At 45.5% G+C, this 18,179-nt stretch overlaps 1 protein-coding gene across 1 annotated transcript in view; it reads right to left on the bottom strand.

Annotated features, from left to right (window-relative positions):
- Positions 1-5,631: 5,631 nt before the first annotated feature.
- TBCEL (tubulin folding cofactor E-like) overlaps positions 5,632-18,179 on the bottom strand; it is a 12,897-nt gene continuing 349 nt past the window's right edge. Inside the window, exons 2-7 of the mRNA XM_010021112.1 lie at positions 16,498-16,637; positions 14,672-14,853; positions 13,404-13,660; positions 11,001-11,127; positions 10,550-10,666; positions 5,632-6,233 (exon numbers count right to left, since the gene is read on the bottom strand). Coding sequence (XP_010019414.1) covers positions 5,915-6,233; positions 10,550-10,666; positions 11,001-11,127; positions 13,404-13,660; positions 14,672-14,853; positions 16,498-16,637 — 1,142 coding nt within the window. The 3' untranslated portion in view covers positions 5,632-5,914. The remainder of the gene's footprint in view (positions 6,234-10,549; positions 10,667-11,000; positions 11,128-13,403; positions 13,661-14,671; positions 14,854-16,497; positions 16,638-18,179) is intronic.

Genomic DNA, 18,179 nt, shown 5'->3' with positions numbered 1-18,179 from the left:
AAGGCAGTGCCTCAAGGTTCCAGCAGAGTTACTTTTCCATCCAAGTCTTGCTTTACTTTCCATAACTTACTTCTGCATTTATAGCTGGATAAAGGAAAACTTACCCAGTGCAGTGTGCTCTCTCCAAATCTGCTGGAGAGGGCTTCATCGCTGGTCCTGTTTCCACCCTTTCTGGAAGGACTGACTTGTGTTTCTACTCGTGCCAGTGAGAAGCTTCACTGGGGGGCTGCTGCAAGTGTTATTACCATTTTCACTCATGCAGCCTGCAATTCCACAGGGATTTTCCTTGCCTCTGGTGTCTCAGATGGTAGATACACCACTACCTTGAGAGCTAAAACTGTGGGCTGCGCTGAGGACATTGTCCGTAAGTGTGCATTACATGCTTGCAGGACAGGGACATAATGGGCTGAGTGGGGATGCTCTCCATGCCCATGGTCACCTGAGCTGAGCAGCTACCAAGGATGCTTATTGTTCCTCTGTGCTTGGTGGTGGCTGCTGCTTGGTGAACATTTCCACCCATGCTGATGGGCTGGCTCCCTCACAGCCTGGGAAACACCATAAGCCCCAGAGAGTGGTACCTGCCAAAGGTTTGCAGGCTGTAAGCCTCAAACTGTGTTACAGAGACCAAAGCTCTTGATCTGTAGCCTCAGAAAAGATCCCAACTGCTTTAATTTGATTCCCATTGATCTGAGATGAGAGAGGCAGAACAGAGCTGAGAAGTGATGGATGCAGTCAGCAGAGCCCTGTGCTCCCCATACATCCACTCCCTGCCCTTCCATCAGGAACAGAGAGGGGACAGGAATGCCAGCAGCCAAACAGGAAGCACGTAAAAGCCCAGGAGTCTTTCCTGGGACCCTGGGTACACCTAGAAGTGTGTTTAACAAGTTCACCCCCAAAGTGCTGCACCTTACCTCAGCAGTTTCTTTTAGTACATCAGGACACCAGGCAGTACGTCACCTCCACAGCACATCCCGGAGCTTGCTTGCTCTGTACACTCCAGCATGGCCTTGCTAGTAGGAAGCTTCCTTTTTCAATGTATTTTCCCCCATTTCTAAACCAACAACTGCTTTAGGAGGGCTGGGGCATTATAAAGCGTTGACTAGTATTTCAGGGGCAGATTACTTCCAGCCTGCCATTCCATGCACCCTGGCTCTTGCTTCTCATCCCATACAAAATGTAAGTGTCACCAGCCACAGAAAAATCAATTGACTCTTCTCAGCCTGTTTTGTAACACAGAGAAAACCAGTGAAAATAGGTTTCCCTCTGCTCCTTTGTCAACTTAATATTCTGGTCCTGTTCATCCTGGGCAAGTCTACACTGATGAATTTTGATTAGGTTTCACTGTCTCTTTGGGGAAGACTTTGTCTTCTAGGCTATTTTATTTTGGCAGGGGATGCTCCCATCACGCAGTGCTGAGCATCAGAGCTGAGCAAACAACTGCTTTCTCTCTTATTTTATCCTTCTACCAGAAAACCTCCTTCCTGTGCCTGACCTCAAGGAAAACTCAGCATTAAAAGACAAGGGAATCTCTGGCTGCTTGACCTCAGCAGATCAACTGCAGGAAGAGCCTCGTTGCATTCCCATTCCAAGGGACCTGGCCCAGTCCAGAGAAGACTGCATCCCATTCAGAATCCCCTGGTGCAGGCCAGCATGGGCTTAGCTGATGACTCCTACTTTAGTGGGCTGTGCTGCCTTCCCCATCAGCACCCACAAACTTTTTCTTGAGGGCGAAGTTTGTCTTAACCCTAAGACCAGTTACACCCAGGACTTGGAGCAGGTAACAGAGAGCGAGCTGAAGCCTCCTTCATCACCTGGAGTGGAGATGAGTAACTGCCGTGGAGGAATACAGTCCAGAAGAGGACTAAGTCTTCCAGCATCATGACTTCTCCTTTCAATAAGCACATGTCACACAATGAGGTGGCTCTGCCCAAGCACACCGGGCAGACAGGAGGTACGAACAGTCAGCGGAACAAAGAGATGTCAGCAGCTTTCAGCCTGCCAAAGGTGTTTGTTCAACATACAGGCGAGAGGGAAGGAAACGTTTTGGTTCAAGGAACACAAAAGTGCAAAACTTGGGACACTTGGTTTTGTGTAAAAACTTACATAAGTTTATTGAACTGATCCAAACCAATTCCCTATTTGGCCTGAATTCCACTGCTAAGTCTGCAAGCAAACCAAAGGCAAACTGTGGGAGCAGGAAGTATATCCCCTGTGAGAGAAACCAGAATAAAAAACGAGCTGGACTTACAGTTCTTCCTTTTTTCTTTAAAATTACATATGGATGCATCATTAATAGGGAGCAAGAATAGACCTTCATGTTTAAGTTACATCTGAAGTTTCCAGTAACTGCAGAAAAGCAATCACAGAGGCAAAGGCCCGCGATGGCTAAAGCCCTTCGAACGCTGCTCTGGGGAAGGCGTCTCTCTACCGCCTACAGAAGTGCCACATTCAAATGAGGGAGGCACAGCTGCCAGGAATACATATTTCAGCCTCTGGGCTGCTTTCAGCACCTCGTTTGCATTTTCAACTCCATACATGAACAGAACCTACAGAATCTCATTTACAAGCAAGAACAGCAACCGACGGAGACAGAGCCGCCAAGTCGCCTTCATCAGATTACAGACCCGAGTAGGCGAGGGCAAACCAAGAGCCTATCCCCAGAAGCAACGAGCACCATTAGGCTCAGCTCCTCCGAGCCACCACGGGCCACGCAATTATCTGCCACTGGAATGTGTGCAACTCCCAGTAATGGGGGTTACAAATCCCACCGAGGAAGCAGAGGACAGTCGTCACGCCATGCATATTCATCACATCGCCAGTTAAGCGATCCGCCTGCAACATCTGGTCAAAACATGGAGAGTCAATAGGAATGTATCCAAAAACACAATAGCACAGCATCTCATCTCGACACAAGGAGCCGTGCGACACTTTGGTATATAGCTGTCACCTAATTCCTTCCGAACCAGGTGCTTTGCCCACTGCTATGCATGAACTAGCACAAACAACAGAACAGTTCTTGACAGAAGTAGCCCTCGGACAGAAGGAAACAAAAGCTAGAGAAGCCTGCAAACCTATTCTGTTTTCTCAAAGGAATGGGACAGACCCGGGGACCTTTTGCTAAAGCAGGTATATGCCAACACCACCAGGTCACAGCCCCTCAGGGCATCACACTGATTTAAATCAAGCCTCCTGCCAGCTCAGAACCCTCTCCCAGATTGCTGGCACCCACCCTCAGCCCTAAACCTTCTCTCTCACTCAGAAGCCTCCCTCTCTCCCAATGACATGGTCCCCTCTTAAGCGCTAACATGGCACACACACAAGACCTTTTTCCTAAAGGAAAGTGAGCAGACTTGGGGTATTTTGCCACATCAGTTGCATGCCATTTGGCCCTACTTTCCAAAGTCAACCATCTGGACGCATAAACTGTCCCTGGATTTGGACATGACTCTTTCTCTGTGGGAAGCAAACCAAGATGTTTGGTTTCCAGCCCATGAGTGCTCTGCTAGCCACACAGAATGTGAATGGCTTGAGAATGTCATCCAGAAACAACCTTCCCCTGACAAAGTGACAAGGCAGTGGTATTCACACCGTGACTTTTACTGACCTGAACAGACCAGGGCAGCCCGTTTGGGTGTTAGCATCAAATCCCTGCCAGCTCCATGGCACTTGTCACCTTGTATGCCAGTAGGTGTTCTCTCTTCCACCTTCCAGCTCCCACCAGGTCCACCATAAACAAAAGCATGATGCACTACCAGTTCCGAGCTGGCACAGTGACAGCACTATTCCCTCCACGGACCAGCTAAGCTTCTGCGGGTGAACAAACTTAAAAGCACATACTTGGAACTTCTTTAACATCCCATTCCACTCTTTAATGGTGTTTACTTCCTTTTCTGAAACCGAGACATTCAGTTGTGCTGAGGATGTTGGTCAATAGTTACAGCATCTCATTAATACCAGTTACAATACCATAAACATACCCATATAGGTAATTACTGCTCTATAGGATTAGGTCAGAGACACTTTTGCATCCCCATCGGTCGCTTACCTCTGACACTGCAGCGGCTGAGAGATAAACTACTTAAACTGGAGGTCAAGGGGAGAAATAGGCTTCTAATATTAAACAACCATATCTTCATAAAACTTTGTTTTATAACAAAATATCTTATTAAACACAACTTTTCCTGTGCCTATGTATGTATATATCATACAGAAGTGTTGGCTTAAGAGTTCTGCTATAAGGCAGCAAATGCCTTGCACTGCCCAAATGGAAAATACATCTTCAGTAAAGCTCTAGCTTATAAAAGCATCATCTTATGTTACACTGCCACCATCTCCCTGCTCTTTTGGTTTACGGGTACCACAGCTCCGCAGGTACATGTCGCAGCCTCTACACTACTTACAAGTGAGTCTTGCTCCATTTCCTATTGCTCATCTCAACAGGGCCAGGAAACTGACATTTTTGGCAGGGGGATGAGGCACAAATTATTAACTTATCTTAAATCCTCCCGTTTTTAATCATTACTCTGGATGCAGAACTACTCCCCTCTGAATGGTCCCCACATCCCCAACCTGAAGACTATGAGATAATACTTGTTCCCCTCCCCATCCTACCCAACCCCACGATCTAGGTAAAATATGAAGAGAAACACACAACTCCAAGAATACAAAAGGAGCTCAGTGATATGGACAAAAGCATTATGGGAAAGAAAGAGCACATGGGGATAAGGGAGCATTTCAAAATTCAGGTCAGAAGTTCACATGTAACTAGAGCCCTCACTTCACAGCTTCAAAATCTTATATGCAGCTGCTTATGTGTAGGTAATTTGAAAGGTCTTCAACTTGTCAGGGGGACAGAGGAACAAGGGACTTAAGAGAGATAAAGGAAGGAGGATCTCATTGCACAAGAAAGGGAATCTGCTCTGCAGTAGAAAATGGAGGCTAATTTAAGCAGCAGCCTGCGATGCCTACGAGGTGCGTTTAGGGGGGAAGCCAACATAGAGAGTGAAAACCTGCTTTACAATAAACGTAAGTCTAGTTGCTTTGCTATTCATCTTCTAGAAACTGATCTGAGCCAACACATTCTCCTAGTTCAGACTCTAAGCTGGGACCCTGCAGCCAGGGGCCCCTGGGGAAAGTGCTAGGTTTCATTTCTGGTGCAACAGCAACAAACACAAACTTCAACTTTACCCTTACTCTCTCCCAGGAGAGAAATCAATACTTCTTTTTTTCCCCAAAAAAATCAGGACAGTGTGGATATAAAGTGTGCATTTTGAAAATAAATTGTTTTTTTCTAATAAGGGTCTCTTTCTTTCCCCCATTTCGTGCACTCATCTAACCCAAACCAGTGGAATTAAGTGGATGCACTAAGTACCTGAGCTCTGAATCAAGCGGAATACTGTTTTAGATCTTGTCACTGAACTCGAGCGTAACAAAAGGTTGAGACAGCACCTAGCTGCAAACAAATACTTGAGCAAGCTCGAGCCACAGTTGGATAGCTAGGCCAAAGGGTGCTCTGGTGGAGCCCGAACCCTAACAATTTAGAGAAAGAAAACAACAGGTCAAATTCTGCACCGAGCTATCATCTCCCTTATGGACCCTAGCACCCTTTAGCTTGAACAAGTGACCATTCATGCCAAATCACGAGTATACCGGAGCATCAAAGGAAACATCAAGGTATTGCACACACTGAAACACACGCACTGAAGTCAACTGTCACCTCAAGGTCACCTGCAGTGGATGGCAGGCATCTCAGATCAGGGCACTTCCTCCGGGCTAAGAAATCACCTGCTACAGAAACACAACCAAACCTCAACCAACCAACCGAAACAAAAACCTTGCCAAAACTCCTTAATGCATGTGTGTGGGTGTGGGGGGTATGTGTGTGCAGTGTGTGCACCCACAAGGTCAAAAGAGGCTATTTCATTCTGGGCTCCACGTAAATTTTATCTCCATCCCGAATGCCATAGGAATGCAGCGCTCGCGAGCTGTATTTCATCTCCTCGGGACCAAAAGGAGCTTCCTGGTCCAAGTAGAAGAGCAGCATGTTGCTTGTTGACAACTGCACGACAGTTTTTAAGTGCTTCTTCAATTCTGCCACAGTCTGATCCAGACGGATCGACATCTCTTCCACCTTATCCTGGAAGTGAACCTCCACCTTCACGCTGCTCTGTGGCCGAAGATCCACCACTGCCAAGGGCTCCAGCTTCCCATACTTTGTGACCAGCTCGTGATACCTGTAAAATTAAACGTGTCCAGAGTTACAGCAGAGCTGCTCATACCACTTCACAAGTCAGTTTCTGTTTCACATTATGATTCTACCTCACTTGAGCTGCCACTTGATGCAAGGACGCTATTAGGTTGTAAAGCATAAACACACCTTGGCATGCAAAGTACAGAGACGGGATGACAAGAGGGTGAGCACAGATCCCAGGGTGTGATTCATGTAAAGCCCAGAACCCTGATGAGACCTAAAGCCAGAACACAGACAGCAACGAGCTGTCCTCATCCTCCATAGCCGGCATATGGGTCTTCTGAAACATCTTCCAGTTTCACTGGCACTTGAGTCAAAGTGGGAAGGATGGATGAGGCTCTCATGAGTAAAGAATATTGCTGAGGTAGCATTCAAAGCATAAGTGCATGCTTCTCTCCATGCAAGTCTCCCTTTCTCTCCACTGAGCATGGCATCACCAAGGTCACTGAATCAAGGCAAGCTGCCACATGGATTGGAAACTGAAAACAAACAGAGGACTTCTTTCCAACTGAATTTTCCTAGCACAGCTATACATTCGTGTCTCCTCGAAGCCAAGTTCTCTGACTGTCCCTCGCAAAGCCCATCCTGGGAAGCCATCTCCTGCAATGGAAAGCCCATCTCACCCCCTCACTCCCTTCAGCAGCTATCGCTCCAAGCCTGCACCTCCCCTGCCTGGCTGGGAATGAGGTGAAATGGCCGCACAAAACACAATGTGTCTGAAATGACAAAGACCAAGAGCTGCTGAGAAAGGTAACGTTTCAGAGGCCCTCCACTATGCGCTGTACAGAAAGCTCTTTTTGTTCCCAATCCGAGTCTGAGCTGAATGCAATCGGCGCTGTGTCACGGCCCCTGTTGAGAGATGATGGGACCTGGCAGGCTGCAGGACCCCAGGGAGTCCGGCTGAAGGCAGGAATGTTCCTGGAGAACAGCAGACCCTCTGTCTGCCGGGAAATGAGGTAAGGGCCACAACGCACTAGGATTTCCCCAGTCTCACAGACAAAACGAGCCTTCGCCAGGGCAGAGCGCCCAAAGGCAGGCTGGTGCCCTGCTCTCACAGTCACCTGGGCAATGATAGGATCAGGCCTATTTCTTTGGAAAAACCATTAGTGCTGAAAGGAGACAACACACTCCCCATATTTTACCCACTGGGCTACTGCCTGCAGTAAGAGCAAGTGCTAGCCAACGCGTCGCCAGCAGAGAGGAGATCTTTGCAGCACAGTTTCCGACACCACCGGAAGGATGTGGTCAGCAGCAATGCCTGACAGGAGAGGGCGAAAGAACAAACCTGCCCTTTGCTGCCTCAGGCTCTTGGACCACTTTGGCTTATCCCTTCAGCTCTCACCATCTCCACATGCTGCAGACCAGCAACCATTCCTTACGTGCCAACTAGAAGCAATTCCTGTGCTGGGAAAACTGCAGTGAAGAGGGTTGACAGTGGGAAGAGTATAAAGAGGGGGACAAATTTCAAGCCTGCTGAGAGAGAGAAGTACCATGAGTGGGCTAAGATTACCCAAATGCATGCTGTAAGCACGCAGAGGGTCAGGCAATGTTGTCTTCAATTTTCTCATGTTGAGGAAATGAAGAGCAAGCTTTGCAGCCTGCTCCTTGTATACTAGCTGCAGCCTGCAAACAAAGTTAGAAGCCTGAACGACTGGCTTCCCTCAAATCAGTAAGAACGAAGGCACACTGCTCATATGGTTCTTTCGTACCCCAATAATAGGCACCCTGGAGTCTTTCATAATCACCCCTTGCAGCCTGGCAGTCGCTGGCAGTCAGAGCAGAGGATGCTGAAGAACTGAGCCTGGCTAAAAGTGTCTCTGATACTCTGCAGATAAACAGCACACCAGACAAGCGGAGGACTCATTAAAAACCCACAGACACAAAGACGTCAATCAAGAAGACAGCCAATATTGGACTGTACACTCAGCGTTCCTTTCTAACCCACAACATCCAGAGAGAGAGAGAGATATTCTTCTTTCCATTTCCCTCCTTTCCGACCCCTTTGAGCTGCAGCCCATGAAGACATGCAATGCAAGCAGAGGGGTTTGCGGTGTGCTGTTCACTTATCACATGCTGCACCTTGACAGTCTTGAGGGGGGCTGCTTACATCCATGAGGTTTCCATGCCCAAGTGTGTCTTCTTCCTCTGTTTGAGGCAGCACTGCAATGCAGATGCCATACCCCAGCAAGAACATGCATGTGTCCTGACTAGATTCTAATTACGAATCACCTTCAGAGAGACCACACCAGATTTGGGAACAAATAAGAGGAAGCTTTAGCAATAAATACACACAGACTCACTGCAGAGAATGCCAGGTTTCCCTTCCTACGAGGGCTGCTAAATGGGTCCAGGAACTGAAAACCAGCCCTCAGCACTAGGGACACTCTCAGCCATCTGCAGCCTTGTTAGAAAAGAGTCTGTAGTGGCACACAACTCCTCCAGAACAGAACAACCCTCTTTAGTAGCTGCGTAATGCTTCACAGATGAAGGGATTCAGACAAAGAGTCCATTGACCAAGAAAAGGGCAGTAACAGTGTTTAAAGGTTAAGAAATCAAAGGGGGAGGTAATTCTCCTGTATCTTAGTGAAATAGCATAAAGCTACATACTGGTTATATCCAGCTTTTTTGAATGGTATAAGATATTAAGCTATTTCTTACATAAGCTCCCAACTGGAAACCAACCCCAGTTGCATGTGGTGCTGTGTGCACAGAGCCTGTTCCCACAGTCCACGTCCTAACAGTATCATCAAGCTGAACCCCACTGTGTCCTCCTTAACAACATACGGGTCCTGGACATGCAAGGGACCTGTCACCACAATATCCACAGACACAAGTCCAGCATGAAAAGATTCAAAGCCTGGCATCAACTCATTTAGTTTCCCTTTTGCACACAAACCCTTCCTGCCAAGCTCAGGGCTGCACATACGTTCCCCAGGATCAAAGGGCTACTCGTACCTTAGTTCCCCTCCCAGTCTGCAGCTGAATATATCATTATTCTCCTCTTCTACAGCCACAAACACAGAGACGCAAAACAGTTTTGGTAGAAATAAAATGTTACACAAAATAATCCATTTTGGGAGCAGCACCATGAACTCATGGTCCCCGTTTCCCCTTCCTCTCCCCTGCATTCTCCGCCTCTGCTGCAATTCCTGCCAATATTTCTTGCCTTTTTTCTGCTTCAAGGACTTTTAAAATTACAAGCAGGACTTATCCTCAGAAAAAGGCACCAGAGGGATCACCAGCTGTCTTGCTTCCCTGACTACATTAGTACCCTTCGCCTCTGAACTGACCCCACTATGCCTTTAACAAATACAGTAATCGCTGGACCTGTTAGTATTCATACAAAATGCCATGCCCTCATTCCCCATTCCAGCCTTCCCTTGCCCTTACTGTATTGGCAGGTCACATACATAGTGCTTTCAAAAGACAAGAGGTAAGCTGGAGAAAACACTGGCCAGCCAACGTAAACACCAACCAGATTTCATTTGCACCTTTGTCATCCATACCAAGCCATACCTTTGACCTTCTCTACCTCAGCTGGCCCCTATTTCTGCCTGTCTCCCATGGAAACACACACACTCTTGTCCTACTTTCTTTCTGTAAAGAAAGAGCTCTGAAGCTTTGTCTGTAAAGCACATGAGGGTTCCAGGGCAAAAGGCATATAAATGCAGTGGCTTGATGTTCCATGATCCTTCCTCAGCCCATTAAGAAGCAGTACGTAGATGCTGGCACAGAGAAGATACCAACTGACCAGCATCTGTCAAAGTTCATTAGTTTACCAAGATAAACGGATCATTGGGCATACTTTTTTGGCAAAGAAAACCCATCAGATTTGCAATTTGTGGGCCTGAAAGTGAGGGGACAACTTCCCATCACCAGTCACATTCCACACACCAGATGGTCAAGAGAATTAGATGCCCCGACCTGGCACCAGAGAACACGGTTTGGGGCCTGCCAAACACAGGTCGATTATGAAGCTAGCCATAAGGGAGGCCAGGAAGCAATGAAGATCATGAACTGAACAGTCATGTTGTTTAATGGCACTTGTCACGGACACTTTAAGACTAAAATTGACTCAGAAGTGACTCTACAAGTCATCAGACAACATTCTAATATAACGACATTAACTAAAACAGGTTGAGGAAGGCAAGACAGGAGGAAGGCAAGACAGGAGGAAGGCAAGAGATGGCTTTTTCATGGAACAGCTAATCTCATGTAATATCATCTGTTCTGTCACCTTTCCTTTCGCCTTGCTGCCCTTCTGCCCCTGCTCTCCATTCCATGACAAAGACTGCATACCTGAATGGGACTTCCTCCTCTGGGAATTCCATGTAATATCGGATGAAGAATCGCTCTGAGTCCTCTCGCTCTCCATCGGCCACGATGCTTCCATTGAGCTTGACGATAGATGGCAACCTGCATGCAGCAGGAGGAGAAACCCACAGGGTGACTGACAAGACAGTCACCACCACACTCAAACTGAAGCATTTTCACTTCACCACATATGTGCATCGTGTGCACAGGTATGTATCAGGCTCAAAATTTGCTGAGAAGCAGAGACATTAGAATTAACATTGCCACTACTCCCATTTTCCAACACAACAACAACAAAAAAACAAAGCTCAAATCTTCCTGAGTGGTGAATTCATACCAAACCCTGTCTCCTAACAGCTTCTTCCTCCAATTAGTCACTCCCAGCCATTCACTGCCATGTAACTCTTCTGATGAGCAGAATGAACAAGGAACAGACCTGGCTATTAGCAGCTTCCTGCGTTCCTCAGTGGTGTAGGACTGCAGCAAAGGGATTCCTAGCAATTTCACTTCCTCAAGCTTGGGAAAAGAATTTAACTTGTCAATGTCTTCCCAGCAATGCAGACCTGCTCAGAAGAAAAGACTTTCTTAAACAAACACAGATAATACATCGTGTTTCCAAGATAACAAGACAGAGCCAAAGAATATACATGACAGGCGAGCGTCAGCTGCTGTTTCTGGAAGAAGTCAGCTTTTTGATCACGATGCACTGCAAAGTCTCTTTCATTTGCTAGAAGACAAACAGTTTAAATTCACTCATGATGGTTTGTAAGTCTACAAGGATCGTCTCCATGGCTGATTAGGAAGCTTAGTTTTGGCTTCACTGCCGACGACTGATTAGCATCAGTTATGACAGCTGCATCTATAAAGAGATGGTGCCTTAAGTAGTATTAAAGTTGTCAGGACTTTGGTCATTCTAGACATCACTAAATAGCCATCAAATAGCTTTACCTCGCACACATGACCATCTTGGGTCCCATTTCCACTCCTGACCCAACAGTAAAACAGTCCCAGAAGCCATCCAGCCATTTAATGAAAAAGACTTTAACTCAGTTTCAGTCCCCTGAAGACTTGACATTTGGGATAACAAAGCAAGCAGAGAGGGTAAAATAAAATAGGATTGAGCAGCAGTACAGCCCTCATTATGTGCTGAGATCAACACTTCTCATCTTTTCTTCCCCTTGCTGTGACTGCAGAAACATCTTCTGCAATGCTTTTCTGATGACTGTTCCAAAAGCTTACACTGGCAATGTGAGTTCGAAGACTGGTTTCTCTGAACAACATCCAACAGCTACACCCACACAGTACAGAAAATGAAAAAAACCCAGAAAAATTATTGGTTTCAATAAAATCAGGGGTCTCATTTGAGCTAAGGAAATGCCAGTTGCATGCCAAAACCATGTGTCACAGCCTCAATTCAGAAGAGGCGGCTCTTTACAGAGCAGAATCAAAACTCCTAAGTATCATGGCAGACAGAGAAAGTTTCCTTTCCCCGCAGCACTCAAACCACCTCTGCCAAGTGTTTAACATGCTCCTTGGGATTTCTATTTGACTTTCAGCTCCCAAAACATCAAAATGCAATACAGAATCCAGAGTTCTTGAATACCTGGCATCAAAATTGCAAAACTACTTACCACAGGAGCACTTCTTCCTCAGCGAGACAGTGCTTTCAAATCCAGCATAACAGGCTTTTCTTCCTCTAGTTAACTTTAAGCTTTTATTATAGGGATTCCTTGATGCTTACATTGCAGAGCAGGTTAATAAATTACCTTCTACCTTGGCTAACACTTAACTATCACTTGCATAGCATATAAAGCTGTAAAGAACAGAAGATTATGATACATGAAGTACTCCTGCGGAAGAACTTCTGGCATACATGGCATCTCACAAGCACTCACAAGGAGCTGCCCTGCACCTCCTGCTCCCCGAGCATGGGGTATTCTTCCTGACATGCCAAATGCTTCTTCTCTTTCTGGAGCGTTGGCTGGAAATTCTCTGGGGCTGAAATGTAAAAGCAGCCTCAAGCATAAGTTGTGAGCTTCTAATAACTGAGCACACATGACAGACAGCTTTTGCTGGTGAATGTTCAGCCCTCACATGCCACATACCTACACATACGCTCATTTTAACCCAGAATAAAACAGGGATTAAAGGCAAATGGGATGCTTTCATCCCCTCCACAGCCAGACATTTGTTCTTCTCCAGCCAGGAGCATCTGAGGCACAGACAGGAAACAGAGAGGAAACTACTAATGCAAAAAACCTGTGGTAGCTCATTTTGAGTAAGTGCTGGTCCATGCTCCTCTGACTCATCTTTTAGATAAAGACTAACCTCAAAAAGCGGCAGGTGAAGCCCACAGATACGGGCAAGTTGACTTGTTGCCTGTTTTCCTCTCCTAAAGCTACATTCTTCCAGTCAGGACACTTTAGTACATGTGCTTGCGTAGCCCTGCATTAGCACCATTAGAAAACTGGACCTCACCACGCTAGGTCTGTTGGGACTACATTTATCAACAGCTTTTCGATTCTGCAGAGAAGCAGGACAGACTGCTCAGAGGTCACTGGGCATTTTCATCTCTGCTACAGCAGCAGAGCTATCCCAATGGTTTAGACTCTTGCTCAGCATTTCTGCCTTCACCTGCCTTCTCTCATACTTTGCAGGAAGCAGTGCTGACTGCAGGCTATACTGTGTGCTAGCACAGCCTGAGAAGCAACCACCTCGAGGCCAAAGTTTCAGAGATTACAAAGCAAGTGTGTTTTTTCACCTACTGAGGACAAGAGACTTAGAGCAACTGCTGCCACTTAGGCAGAGAACAAAAAGCATACTGCTTCCAGGCTCTCACCTGACTTGTGCAAATTGATGGATCGCAGGTTGGGGAACAGCCTTGCTAGGGAATCCTCTGACTCTTCAATGGTCGTGAGGTTGTTGTTGGCCAGGATAAGTGTGTCCAGTGACGGAAACATAATTCCCAGTTTTCGAATTTCAGTCCAGTCTTGAAGATTGTTATCAGTTATGTGGAGTAATTTGAGAGACTGACAGCAAACTGGAGAACAAGACACTGTTTCATAGTCATTAAGGCACAGAAAAAGCTCCTCCAAGCTGCACAGGGGAAGAAAGATCAGATCACCATCTCAACATACATTGAGATCTCGGGTACAAGGACAAGCACATGTGATTTTAACATGACTTTCTACAACAGCTCTTATGCGATTTGAGAACCTGGTGTAGAGAAGACCTTTGAGCAGTCCGAACGGAGCATTTCGACTACATCTCTGCTTCCATTTATAAGCTTCCTCCACAGATGAAAAACATCTCCAAGTGTTCCCCTAGCCCCCCAGTATTAATCATCTAACAGATTGCTCTGGGTGGTGTCCCACAAGCCAGCAACCCCAGCTCCAGTGATGATTGGTACCTGCTCTCAATGCTCACCACTCAATTTTAAAAGGTGTTTTTAAACAACACAGATGATGCTTTCCCCCCCACATCACTAGTTTTGACAAAGATCCCCATTAAAATAAAAACAGCTTTTCCCCCCACATCACTGGTTTTGACAAAGATCCTAAATTAAAATAAATTAAGTTTTCAGCCAACTAAACTAGCTCTCCTAATCCCAGGGAAGTGAACATTGGCCATGTAGGTTTAACTGCTGTCATCATCTCTGCTCACAAAGCCGTATAAAGAGGGATCTGTTATCAAATCGAAGCCACTGAGGACATCTGCAGAAGCAGAATGTCTTTGCCAAGGTGGACTGTGGCCAAGCCACAGAAATCAACACTTTTGCACAGAAAAGCATGATGAAATATTACTTGACAAGTGGCCAGACCCTCAGACTTACATCTTATTCAAAAGCTATTAGTACAGGTATGCACTGCACCATTCATTCTGCAGTGACTCAGAGGAAAGCATGTCACCTCCTACATTGTTGGGGTCATTATCCATCTCTGGTATTCAGATTTGGACAAGAAGCCCAAGGCTTTGCAACGACACAGACGTTCAGCTTTTAAGGCAATGTAAAGTATTTAGCTGGCTAGTTCCCCTCTCATCTGTCACTATATGATTTGACCTGCGTGCAGCAAGCACCCCTTTCTATGGCCAACTCCCCAGGCTTACTCTGGCAATTCCTGCAGGATTGTGTGGACTGTCTCCCAGGAAGCTTTGCTGTTGTTGAGCACAAGTTTGCGAACACCAGCGAAAGAGCCAGCACACCTTCTCTCTAAAACGGACAAACTCAGAGGGTTGGAACTCAAGTTTAGAAACTCCAAGTGGGGAACGTTGGACACAATTTTACTGACCTAAGTGGGGAGGGAAAAAGAGAAAGAGAAAGAAACGTGTATCAGGCAGTAATCAAACCTCACGCAAAAATATCCCATCTCCTAAAGGTGGGACCTTCGGAATCACCACAAGCCGAAGAAATTGTACGGGGGAAAAGAAATAAAGCTTCTGGATCACTACCACCTGTAATTCATACTCCAGCTATTCACTGATCTAGATCGATTGGTTAATTGCTCATTCACCTCAACAGTTCATGTAATTACACTCTCCAAGCAGCTTGATAAGAGAAAGCCGGTCTCTCGTGAGAGGTCGTAAAATCCACCTCAACACCAAGATTAAGCAGCAGCACACTACAGGAGCCAGCATACTGTGCCCCTCTTTTAGCAGGAAGGGAATAGGCACATCTCTTGGGTGTATGGCCAACACTGATCACTTGCTCAACTTTCTGCTGCTCCCCACTAGCCACAGACCTCTCCATTTTGCCCAACTTAAAAGACAGCAGCTCACTGTACACATACAATGAATTTCTTATTCCGTTCCATTATTCTGAAAACAGCAGCTTTCTTGCAATCAATCCTATGTTGGACAGGAGGAGATGGGGCAGACTACGACATACACAGGTCAATAACAGGACCCAGGTGCTAGTAAAGGGCAGTTGTCTCATGCAGAGGTTGAAATCAAGCGTTGCATACAAGATGCTGGAGGTATTCTGCCTCAGAATAAGACAAGTCAGGAGGGAGACACCATCCCAGTTCTTAGTAGATATACCCCTCTGTACAAAATCATCTTCCCTGCCTCTAATCTCAAGAGACAAGCCTAACATCTTTCTCCTACTCACTGAGCTAATACCTTCTAGGCTAACAAAGAAATAACAGGAACAGGGAAACCTATCCTGCTTATGGCTTTTCAATCCCCGTGCCAGAGCTGGAACATTTCTGCAAACACTGAGTTCACTGCCTGTTTAAAGACATAGAAGCTTGATGCAACAGAAACACATAAAAATTATGCTGCAGATCCTGTTCTTTTCCATGTATTTCCAACAATAATCACTAACATAAAAGCAGAGCGTAAGCCAGCGAGGAACTGCTAACAATGCCTGAACACACTGCAACTGGTTTACTCATATTACACTGCATTTATCTAGAATATTTTACCCAAGCACTTCAGAGGCTTTTACAATAGCATTTAGCATTAATCAGTGAGTCCTCAGAAACATCCTGTTTTGCAGATAGGGAAACAAAAGAGGAGAAAGAATAAATACACAATTGGTAGCAAAGCTGGGAATCAGCTGCCATTACTCCAACCTCATTCTTGCTCTGTTAAAAACTGCACTGCTCATTAACCTCCTGACATTAGAAATGCCAGTTCAACTGCTTTGCATAATATATATATGTATGTATAAAGATATTTGTAACACCCAGGCCAAAACTGTAAGTCACAAGGTAAATGGATTGAAGTGCCCAAATAGATTAAATTTATCACATGCATTGCTTAGTTGTTGTCAAAGTAAATAAGCACCAGCTTCAAAGATGAGAAAGAAGCCACAGAAAATGGAAATCTCTCTCATTTAAATGAAAAAAGCACTCTTCTAACCTGCAATGTGTTTGTAGTCACAGTAATAGCTATCAAAGTTATTCAGAAAGATGCACATGTAACCATTTTACCTCATGCCAATCTTCCAGTTTATTGTCAGAAAGATCTAGCTCAGACACATGAGCACAGAAGGCAGCGATTTCATTCTCATCCCCTGCACAGGTTATGCCACAGCTGTTCAGCACTAGCACGCTCGGAAGGTTGAGGCGATCTGAAACAGGGAAAAAGATGCCCTCTGGTCAGCATTGCATTGCTTGCTTACAGAAGGTAACAACAAGCACAAACGTGACATTCAGCAACAGAAAGCTCTACCAGTAATTCCACAATTTACACATATTTAAGGATCTCGGGATAAATGTGGATTTTATAACAAGTGACCAACAACAATCAAGAAGTCTTCTTTTGTCTAAACATGTAGTACCACTCGGTATCAGTGCTCTTCAGTTACCACATGTATTTCTGTTCACATGGCAGCAAGGATGGGCCAGTCTTCCATAGTTTGCAGTATGTCTCATATCAGTTCTCGCCAGAACTTATGCTCTTCCCCAGGCATCTGCTACTGCAGATAGGATACAGGACTAGGTGGACTGTTAGTTGCACAGTCAGACTCCCTTATGCTCTAGTACTTAGCCCACTTGCGGTTACTAACAGCAAGGATGTATTCTAACATTTCTTTTCTAAACTTTCCCTTTTCAACAATGTAATACATTCAATGTTCATACAGCCTGGAAAATCTTACATCTCTGCTCTGCCTTGTACACTTCTGTTATGCTCTAGCTCCTGCTCAGGCAGGTAAGTGTTCTGGCAGCTATTTCACAGACAAGGACTTGGATTACAATCACAACCTCATTTGGTAAGGCCAAAACATGACAAAGGTAAAAGCTGTAGATTTGTAACAGGAACCCATTTCAGCACAAGAAATCCACATTTAGGCAAGGCAAGCCATCAGTCTCACACTCTTCTGCATATAATATCGCTCTCCCACATCTGTGGAATATCAAAATTTAACAGCTAGATTTTTCCTTAAAAGGTGGCTCTTTTTCTCTCTCCTTAATACTTGATAGCTACACAACTAGAAAGCAATTCTAGCAGCAGACAACTATCTGGTGTGATCAGAGTTTGCAAGTTTCCTGCAAACTTGGTTATTAGCATTCGGCTTCCTCAAAGGATAGTGTTGTACTTTGGGAATTAGTTATGATATGCTTATAACTCACATCTCAGTCACATTTTAGGCTTAAAAAACATGCCCTTTTCCCAGCACCTAAATGGCTCAGTTAAGTGGGTGCTCACACACCAGAGAGAGGGCACTGACTGAATAGTCCATCAGGCCAATTTCCTGTTCATGTTAATTTTGAGCTACACACTGTTCGTTTTATCCTCAACTGAACTCCGGCCCTTTTTTCTCCCCTGTCACACCCAGTAACTGTGAAGTTCATCCAGCTGACTTCCATGGCTCTTTTCCCCTCTGGGGCTGGTTATGATACAAATTGACCTGACGGAATTTAAACTACTCTTAGAGATCAAGATGGGCAAGCAGTTACACAGAGAAGAGGCAGTTCCACTAGCATGTGGCACCGACCTCAAATTCAGATCAAGTGTTATGTATTTAAGTGATCTCTGCCAAAATACCCACAGTTGCAGCTAATAATAAAATAGCTGGCATCACTAGTTTGAAGATAATGAACTCCAGGGACTGCTGAGCCCTCAAAAGTCAGCACTGCACAGGTCCTTATTACTGTCTTTCATAGACAGA

This window comes from Nestor notabilis, unplaced genomic scaffold, assembly GCF_000696875.1.
Source record: "Nestor notabilis isolate BGI_N333 unplaced genomic scaffold, ASM69687v1 scaffold26228, whole genome shotgun sequence".
NCBI classification, from domain to species: Eukaryota; Metazoa; Chordata; class Aves; order Psittaciformes; family Psittacidae; genus Nestor; species Nestor notabilis.
The sequence above is the reverse complement of the archived record's forward strand: the minus strand, read 5'-3'. Positions and strand labels throughout refer to the sequence as shown.